This window comes from Oncorhynchus mykiss, chromosome 10 (assembly GCF_057628025.1).
Source record: "Oncorhynchus mykiss isolate SJ-2025 chromosome 10, ASM5762802v1, whole genome shotgun sequence".
Classification (NCBI taxonomy): Eukaryota; Metazoa; Chordata; class Actinopteri; order Salmoniformes; family Salmonidae; genus Oncorhynchus; species Oncorhynchus mykiss.
The window spans coordinates 10,467,501-10,477,500 of NC_143031.1; the positions used below are offsets into that span (position 1 = coordinate 10,467,501).

Consider the following 10,000-nt stretch of genomic DNA (forward strand, 5'->3'; position numbering starts at 1 on the left):
ACACTGTGATTTCATTAACTTATAAAGGTGCACTAAGCAGAAATCGCTCCTCCATTTCCCGGATGCTAAAATTTGAGAAGCTCATCTAATTTCAGTTTAAGTGACAAAGACAAAGAGTAGAGAATCATTGTTCCATTTAAACCGCTGTGAAATTTTGGGTTTATCTTTTCAATAAACCCAAAATATTGTATTTTCAGCTGTTTGAAGCTGGTGTACAAAACCTAAAGTAAAAGGCTCAAAAACAAACCTTAGATATTTCAGCTTTAATTTGAACAATATTTGCTTAGTAAATTAATTTTATATTAACTAAATATTTGTTTTGTTCTTGCAACAACTTGCCACTTGGCTCTGTTTTTACAGGGCTGTGGTTAATTCAATATTTGTATGATTATTTTACACAATGTTGCATGTTTGAAGAAAGAAAAGTAGTGTATACTTTGATATTAGTATTGTGTACTGGATCATGATGATCAAACCGTCAGGCAAATTCTCAGTCAATGATGACCACCACCCATTCCCCATTACCGCTCTTAATGACAGAGGCAAATGTAGCGTCCTGCAATGACTGTCTCTACTTCCTGTTACTGCTGGTGGGCTGAGCACTGTGCTCCACAATGACTGTCTCTACTTCCTGTTACTGCTGGTGGGCTGAGCACTGTGCTCCACAATGACTGTCTCTACTTCCTGTTACTGCTGGTGGGCTGAGCACTGTGCTCCACAATGACTGTCTCTACTTCCTGTTACTGCTGGTGGGCTGAGCACTGTGCTCCACAATGACTGCCAAAGTGGATTATCATGGCAAATGATCAAATACATTGAACAATATTAAACATGAAGTGTTTATGTAACACTGATGTGTTGTGTTTACAAAATTTTTGTGTTACATTACCTCATATTTAATCATATTATCAGTAAACGTGTGTAAATTCAAACAGTGTATAGCATTATTTTTTACTCCAAAACATAGGAACTTACATCTACTCAATAATATGAAGTGTTTTCTTGTTGCTGGTAGATGAATCAGCATGAACATTCAGTTGACTCAACGAATGGCCATGTTGAGATAGGCACCATGTTAACACTCAGCTGTAATCAGGCACCACGTTAACACTCAGCTGTAATCAGGCACCACGTTAACACTCAGCTGTAATTAGGCACCACGTTAACACTCAGCTGTAATCAGGCACCATGTTAACACTCAGCTGTATACAGGCACCACGTTAACACTCAGCTGTAATCAGGCACCACGTTAACACTCAGCTGTAATCAGGCACCACGTTAACACTCAGCTGTAATCAGGCACCACGTTAACACTCAGCTGTAATCAGGCACCACGTTAACACTCAGCTGTAATCAGGCACCACATTAACACTCAGCTGTAATCAGGCACCACGTTAACACTCAGCTGTAATCAGGCACCACGTTAACACTCAGCTGTAATCAGGCACCACGTTAACACTCAGCTGTAATCAGGCACCACGTTAACACTCAGCTGTAATCAGGCACCACATTAACACTCAGCTGTAATCAGGCACCACGTTAACACTCAGCTGTAATCAGGCACCATGTTAACACTCAGCTGTATACAGGCACCACATTAACACTCAGCTGTAATCAGGCACCACGTTAACACTCAGCTGTAATCAGGCACCACGTTAACACTCAGCTGTAATCAGGCACTACGTTAACACTCAGCTGTAATCAGGCACCACGTTAACACTCAGCTGTAATCAGGCACCACGTTAACACTCAGCTGAGAGAGGAGGTGAGAGAGGAGGAGGGAGGAGGTGAGAGAGGAGGAGGGAGGAGGTGAGAGAGGAGGAGAGAGGAGGTGAGAGAGGAGGAGGGAGGAGGTGAGAGAAGAGGAGGGAGTAGGTAAGAGAGGAGGAGGGAGGAGGTGATAGAGGAGGAGAGAGGAGGTGAGAGAGGAGGAGGGAGGAGTTGAGAGAGGAGGAGGGAGAAATATGCCAGCCATGCATCACTTAATTATTAATAGCAGCATCCAAATAAAAACGCAGACCTTGTCTGAATTAACGGATGGCTGAGTCCAAGCCTCCCGCACCACGTCCCAGGGAGCCACGGGAGGAGAGAGTGTCGCTACGCCACGCCGCTGCACTCAAAACACTCCACCGCCTGGTTTCACTTCCTGAAGTGTGTGTGTGTGTGTGTGTGTGTGTGTGTGTGTGTGTGCGTGTGTGTTTTAGGGGGCATTGAGTTCACCACGTCCGAACACAGGAAGATTGGTGAAAGGTGTCCTGGTTGTTTTTCTGTCTCAACACTGTGCTTCCCACCTGAGCCTGGTGAATTGCCTGTTAAATAGAACCTAAATGCTTCTGTCATTGTCACTGTGCAGCTTCTCCAGACCAATTTATTCTGGTAGGGCTGTTAGTCTGGTAGGGCTGTTAGTCTGGTAGGGTTGTTGGTCTGGTAGGGCTGTTAGTCTGGTAGGGTTGTTGGTCTGGTAGGGCTCTTAGTCTGGTAGGGTTGTTGGTCTGGTAGGGCTGTTAGTCTGGTAGGGCTGTTAGTCTGGTAGGGCTGTTAGTCTGGTAGGGCTGTTAGTCTGATAGGGTTGTTGGTCTGGTAGGGCTGTTAGTCTGGTAGGGTTGTTGGTCTGGTAGGGTTGTTGGCCTGGTAGAGCTGTTAGTCTGGTAGGGTTGTTGGTCTGGTAGGGTTGTTGGTCTGGTAGGGCTGTTAGTCTGGTAGGGTTATTGGTCTGGTAGAGCTGTTAGTCTGGTAGGGCTGTTAGTCTGGTAGGGCTGTTAGTCTGGTAGGGTTGTTGGTCTGGTAGAGCTGTTAGTCTGGTAGGGCTGTTAGTCTGGTAGGGCTGTTAGTCTGGTAGGGCTGTTAGTCTGATAGGGTTGTTGGTCTGGTAGGGCTGTTAGTCTGGTAGGGCTGTTAGTCTGGTAGGGTTGTTGGTCTGGTAGGGTTGTTGGTCTGGTAGAGCTGTTGGTCTGGTAGGGTTGTTGGTCTGGTAGGGTTGTTGGTCTGGTAGGGCTGTTAGTCTGGTAGGGTTGTTGGTCTGGTAGAGCTGTTAGTCTGGTAGGGCTGTTAGTCTGATAGGGTTGTTGGTCTGGTAGGGCTGTTAGAGCTGTTGGTCTGGTAGGGTTGTTGGTCTGGTAGGGTTGTTGGTCTGGTAGGGCTGTTAGTCTGGTAGGATTGTTGGTCTGGTAGGGCTGTTAGTCTGGTAGGGCTGTTAGTCTGGTAGGGTTGTTGGTCTGGTAGGGTTGTTGGTCTGGTAGGGCTGTTAGTCTGGTAGGGTTGTTGGTCTGGTAGGGTTGTTGGTCTGGTAGAGCTGTTAGTCTGGTAGGGCTGTTAGTCTGGTAGGGTTGTTGGTCTGGTAGGGTTGTTGGTCTGGTAGAGCTGTTAGTCTGGTAGGGTTGCTGGTCTGGTAGGGTTGTTGGTCTGGTAGGGCTGTTAGTCTGGTAGGGTTATTGTTCTGGTAGAGCTGTTAGTCTGGTAGGGCTGTTAGTCTGGTAGGGCTGTTAGTCTGGTAGGGTTGTTGGTCTGGTAGAGCTGTTAGTCTGGTAGGGCTGTTAGTCTGGTAGGGCTGTTAGTCTGGTAGGGCTGTTAGTCTGATAGGGTTGTTGGTCTGGTAGGGCTGTTAGTCTGGTAGGGATGTTAGTCTGGTAGGGTTGTTGGTATGGTAGGGTTGTTGGTCTGGTAGAGCTGTTGGTCTGGTAGGGTTGTTGGTCTGGTAGGGTTGTTGGTCTGGTAGGGCTGTTAGTCTGGTAGGGTTGTTGGTCTGGTAGAGCTGTTAGTCTGGTAGGGCTGTTAGTCTGATAGGGTTGTTGGTCTGGTAGGGCTGTTAGAGCTGTTGGTCTGGTAGGGTTGTTGGTCTGGTAGGGTTGTTGGTCTGGTAGGGCTGTTAGTCTGGTAGGGTTGTTGGTCTGGTAGGGCTGTTAGTCTGGTAGGGCTGTTAGTCTGGTAGGGATGTTAGTCTGGTTGGGCTGTTAGTCTGGTAGAGTTGTTGGTCTGGTAGGGCTGTTAGTCTGGTAGGGTTGTTAGTCTGTTAGGGCTGTTAGTCTGGTAGGGCTGTTAGTCTGGTAGGGCTGTTAGTCTGATAGGGTTGTTAGTCTGGTAGGGCTGTTAGTCTGGTAGGGTTGTTAGTCTGGTAGGGCTGTTAGTCTGGTAGGGCTGTTAGTCTGGTAGGACTGTTAGTCTGATAGGGCTGTTAGTCTGGTAGGACTGTTAGTCTGATAGTGTTGTTAGTCTGGTAGGGCTGTTAGTCTGGTAGGGTTGTTAGTCTGGTAGGGCTGTTAGTCTGGTAGGGCTGTTAGTCTGGTAAGGCTGTTAGTCTGGTAGGGCTCTTGTTTTCTAAGTACTCTGGTAGCAGATGATGGAAGTGTTGACAGAAGCCAGGAATGACTGTAACATAAATTACACATCCCAGTAATGTACCTAAATCTCTCTGGAAGCAACACCTCTTGTATGCATTGATATTTTCCTCTCTACTTCTGGGTGCGTAGCTGGGATTCCTGAGGTTGGGTGGAAGGAGGTTTAGTCAGTGTATTTCAGGCCTCCAGCCAGCCGTTAAAATGTTCCTCGGCTTTAACAGTCTCTTACCGTGTAGAATGATTCATTTCTCCTCTCCAATCCCACCGTTCAGGTTCACAGCAGAGACGTGCCATAACCCACTAGGGGCAATGTGTGTGTGTGTGAATGTGTGTGTGAATGTGTATGGGATTGTGGGGTGGCTTGAGGCTTGTGGCTGGGGGGGGGTAAGGTGCTGGGGCCTGGGGTGATTTGAAGGAGGCAGCTCTCTCTAAGACATCTCTCACTAGAGCCTGCTCAGCAACATCTCTATTCCATGTCTGGAACCCATTCTTACCCACACTCCAGCTTATTTCAAATCGAAACCTTTTGTTCGCTCTTAATTAGTGGTGTCAAACTACCTTGATATTTGAATATCTGTATCTGTGCATTAATTGAGTGCTAATTTGTAGGCTTGCAAGTAGAATGCAGTAATCAGTATGTGCAGGTTAACAAGGACCTAGTTAAGTAAAGGTTACATTTAAATAAATACAAATCTTGCCTGGTAGTGATGTAAGGCAAGGGCCCTCCCTACCTCCCTGACTAGTGGTCTCCCTACCTCCCTCCCTCCCTGACTAGGGGTCTTCCTCCCTCCCTGACTAGTGGTCTCCCTACCTCCCTCCCTCCCTCCCTCCCTGACAAGTGGTCTCCCTACCTCCCTCCCTCCCTCCCTCCCTGACTAGGGGTCTTCCTCCCTCCCTCCCTGACTAGTGGTCTCCCTCCCTCCCTGACTAGTGGTCTCCCTCCCTGACTAGTGGTCTCCCTCCCTCCCTGCCTAGTGGTCTCCCACCCTGCCTAGTGGTCTCCTTCCCTGCCTAGTGGTCTCCTTCCCTGACTAGTGGTCTCCCTCCCTGACTAGTGGTCTCCCTCTCTGACTAGTGGTCTCCCTCCCTGCCTAGTGGTCTCCCTCCCTGCCTAGTGGTGTCCCTCCCTCCCTGCCTAGTGGTGTCCCTCCCTGCCTGCCTAGTGAACTTCCTCCTTGCCTGCCTAGTGACCTTCCTCCCTGCCTGCCTAGTGACCTTCCTCCTTGCCTGCCTAGTGACCTTCCTCCCTGTATGCCTAGTGGTGTCCCTCCCTCCCTGCCTAGTGAACTTCCTCCTTGCCTGCCTAGTGACCTTCCTCCCTGCCTGCCTAGTGACCTTCCTCCTTGCCTGCCTAGTGACCTTCCTCCCTGTATGCCTAGTGGTGTCCCTCCCTCCCTGCCTAGTGAACTTCCTCCTTGCCTGCCTAGTGACCTTCCTCCCTGCCTGCCTAGTGACCTTCCTCCCTGCCTGCCTAGTGACCTTCCTCCCTGCCTGCCTAGTGACCTTCCTCCCTGCCTGCCTAGTGACCTTCCTCCCTGCCTGCCTAGTGACCTTCCTCCTTGCCTGCCTAGTGACCTTCCTCCCTGCCTGCCTAGTGACCTTCCTCCTTGCCTGCCTAGTGACCTTCCTCCCTGTATGCCTAGTGGTGTCCCTCCCTCCCTGCCTAGTGAACTTCCTCCTTGCCTGCCTAGTGACCTTCCTCCCTGCCTGCCTAGTGACCTTCCTCCCTGCCTGCCTAGTGACCTTCCTCCCTGCCTGCCTAGTGACCTTCCTCCCTGCCTGCCTAGTGGTGTCCCTCCCTGCCTGCCTAGTGACCTTCCTCCCTGCCTGCCTAGTGGTGTCCCCCCCTGCCTGCCTAGTGACCTTCCTCCTTGCCTGCCTTGTGACCTTCCTCCCTGCCTGCCTAGTGGTGTCCCTCCCTGCCTGCCTAGTGACCTTCCTCCCTGCCTGCCTAGTGGTGTCCCTCCCTGCCTGCCTAGTGACCTTCCTCCCTCCCTGCCTAGTGGTGTCCCCCCTGCCTGCCTAGTGACCTTCCTCCTTGCCTGCCTTGTGACCTTCCTCCCTGCCTGCCTAGTGGTGTCCCTCCCTGCCTGCCTAGTGACCTTCCTCCCTGCCTGCCTAGTGGTGTCCCTCCCTGCCTGCCAACTGACCTTCCTCCTTGCCTGCCTAGTGGTGTCCCTCCCTGCTTGCCTAGTGACCTTCCTCCTTGCCTGCCTAGTGGCCTTCCTCCCTGCCTGCCTAGTGGTGTCCCTCCCTGCCTGCCAACTGACCTTCCTCCCTGCCTGCCTAGTGGTGTCCCTCCCTGCCTGCCTAGTGACCTTCCTCCTTGCCTGCCTAGTGGTGTCCCTCCCTGCCTGCCTAGTGACCTTCCTCCCTGCCTCCCTAGTGACCTTCCTCCTTGCCTGCCTAGTGGTGTCCCTCCCTGCCTGCCTAGTGACCTTCCTCCCTGCCTGCCTAGTGGTGTCCCCCCCTGCCTACCTAGTGACCTTCCTCCTTGCCTGCCTTGTGACCTTCCTCCCTGCCTGCCTAGTGGTGTCCCTCCCTGCCTGCCTAGTGACCTTCCTCCCTGCCTGCCTAGTGGTGTCCCTCCCTGCCTGCCAACTGACCTTCCTCCCTGCCTGCCTAGTGGTGTTCCTCCCTGCCTGCCTAGTGACCTTCCTCCTTGCCTGCCTAGTGGTGTCCCTCCCTGCCTGCCTAGTGACCTTCCTCCCTGCCTGCCTAGTGACCTTCCTCCTTGCCAGCTTAGTGGTCTCCCTCTCTGTGTTATTGGCTGTATAGCCCTAATGTTCACACCACTGATTTCCTCTGGCAGCTAGGCAGCTCTTAAACAGGTTTGGCTGTGGTGCAGCCAGCTGCTGGGGGACAGATCCTAGAGCTATCCTCCCTCTCTCCCCTCCTCTCTCTCCCCTCTCTCTCCTCTCCTCTCTCTCCTCTCCTCTCTCTCCTCTCTCCCTCTCTCTCCTCTCCTCTCTCCTCTCTCCTCTCTCCTCTCTCTCTCTCCTCTCTCCTCTCTCCTCTCCTCTCTCCTCTCTCCTCTCTCCTCTCCTCTCTTATCTCTCTCTCTCCTCTCTCCTCTCCTCTCTCTCCTCTCTCCTCTCCTCTCTCTCCTCTCTCCTCTCCTCTCTCCTCTCTCCTCTCCTCTCTCCTCTCCTCTCTCCTCTCTCCTCTCTCCTCTCTCCCAGCTCCACAGCAGCTCTCTCTGTGGTGACGACAGATTATGAAGCCAGCCAGCTAGGGAGATAACTACCATTTCACTTTTCTTTATGCTCTTTGTTTTGCTCTGGGTTTCTGGGTAGGGGAGTTGCAGCAATACCACAGGAGACATGGGGACCCAAATGAATAGCTTCATCCTGTCTTGGGTTTGTCATTCTGACTGTTTGGGACGCATTTCTGTAGATATGGGCAGGCACAGGGACAGGGACAGAGACAATTACGACAGAGAGAGATACAGGACAGAGAGAGAGAGAGATAGCGACAGAGATAGATATAGGGACAGGGATAAGGACAGGGATAGAGATAGGGACAGGGATAGAGACAGGGACAGGGACAGAGACAGGCATAGAGACAGGGATAGGGATATAGACAGGGACAGGGATAGAGAAAGGGACATGGATAGAGACAGAGACAGGGACAGGGACAGAGACAGGGACAGGGACAGAGAAAGGGACATGGATAGAGACAGAGACAGGGACAGGGACAGGGACAGGGATAGAGACAGAGACAGGGACAGGGATAGAGACAGAGACAGGGACAGGGACAGAGACAGGGACAGGGACAGAGAAAGGCACATGGATAGAGATAGGGACAGCGATAGGGACAAGGATAGAGACAGAGACAGTGATAGAGACAGGGATAGAGACAGAGACAGTGATAAGAGACAGAGACAGTGATAGAGACAGGGACAGGGATAGAGACAGAGACAGGGACAGGGATAGAGACAGAGACAGGGACAGGGACAGGGATAGAGACAGAGACAGTGATAGAGACAGGGATAGAGACAGGGACAGGGATAGAGACAGAGACAGGGACAGGGACAGGGATAGAGACAGGGATAGAGACAGGGATAGAGACAGAGACAGGGATAGAGACAGAGACAGGGATAGAGACAGAGACAGGGACAGGGACAGGGATAGAGACAGATACAGTGATAGAGACAGGGATAGAGACAGAGACAGGGACAGGGATAGAGACAGAGACAGGGACAGGGATAGAGACAGAGACAGGGACAGGGATAAAGACAGAGACAGTGATAGAGACAGGGATAGAGACAGAGCCAGGGACAGGGATAGAGACAGAGACAGTGATAGAGACAGGTATAGAGACAGGGATAGAGACAGAGACAGCGACAGGGATAGAGACAGGGATAGAGACAGGGATAGAGACAGAGACAGGGACAGGGATAGAGACAGGGACAGGGATAGAGACAGAGACAGGGACAGGGACAGGGATAGAGACAGGGATAGAAACAGAGACAGTGATAGAGACAGGGATAGAGACAGAGACAGGGACAGGGATAGAGCCAGGGACAGGGATAGAGACAGGGACAGAGACAGAGATAGAGACAGAGACAGGGACAGGGATAGAGACAGGGATAGAGACAGAGACAGGGACAGGGATAGAGACAGGGACAGGAATAGAGACAGAGACAGGGACAGGGACAGGGATAGAGACAGGGACAGGGATAGAGACAGGGATAGAGACAGAGACAGAGACAGGGACAGGGATAGAGACAGGGACAGGGATAGAGACAGAGACAGGGACAGGGACAGGGATAGAGACAGGGACAGGGATAGAGACAGAGACAGGGACAGGGATAGAGACAGGGACAGGGATAGAGACAGGGACAGAGACAGAGATAGAGACAGGGATAGAGACAGAGACAGGGACAGGGATAGAGACAGAGACAGGGACAGAGACAGGGACAGAGACAGGGACAGGGATAGAGACAGAGATAGAGACGAGGACAGTGTGACCTCATCTTGGAGCCTGGGGCTGTATGTCTCTGTCAATGTCAGGAAAGCCTGTCCTCCAGGTCAGAGTGTCAGGAAAGCCTGTCCTCCAGGTCAGAGTGTCAGGAAAGCCTGTCCTCCAGGTCACAATGTCAGGAAAGCCTGTCCTCCAGGTCACAATGTCAGGATAGCCTGTCCTCCAGGTCACAATGTCAGGATAGCCTGTCCTCCAGGTCACAATATCAGGATAGCCTGTCCTCCAGGTCACAATATCAGGATAGCCTGTCCTCCAGGTCACAATGTCAGGATAGCCTGTCCTCCAGGTCACAATATCAGGATAGCCTGTCCTCCAGGTCACAATGTCAGGATAGTGATAGAGACAGGGATAGAGACAGAGACAGGGACAGGGATAGAGACAGGGACAGGGATAGAGACAGGGACAGAGACAGAGATAGAGACAGGGATAGAGACAGAGACAGGGACAGGGATAGAGACAGAGACAGGGACAGAGACAGGGACAGAGACAGGGATAGAGACAGAGATAGAGACGAGGACAGTGTGACCTCATCTTGGAGCCTGGGGCTGTATGTCTCTGTCAATGTCAGGAAAGCCTGTCCTCCAGGTCAGAGTGTCAGGAAAGCCTGTCCTCCAGGTCAGAGTGTCAGGAAAGCCTGTCCTCCAGGTCACAATGTCAGGAAAGCCTGTCCTCCAGGTCAC

General features: G+C 51.7%; 2 protein-coding genes across 31 annotated transcripts in view; both read left to right on the forward strand.

Moving 5' to 3' along the window:
• The window catches only part of LOC110533327 (transcription factor COE1-A), a 308,731-nt gene that overhangs the window by 65,629 nt on the left and 233,102 nt on the right, over window positions 1-10,000 (forward strand). The window lies entirely within an intron of this gene.
• Window positions 9,882-10,000, forward strand: part of LOC149979933 (uncharacterized) — a 1,693-nt gene continuing 1,574 nt past the window's right edge. Inside the window, exon 1 of the mRNA XM_090188712.1 lies at window positions 9,882-9,935. Coding sequence (XP_090044838.1) covers window positions 9,882-9,935 — 54 coding nt within the window. The remainder of the gene's footprint in view (window positions 9,936-10,000) is intronic.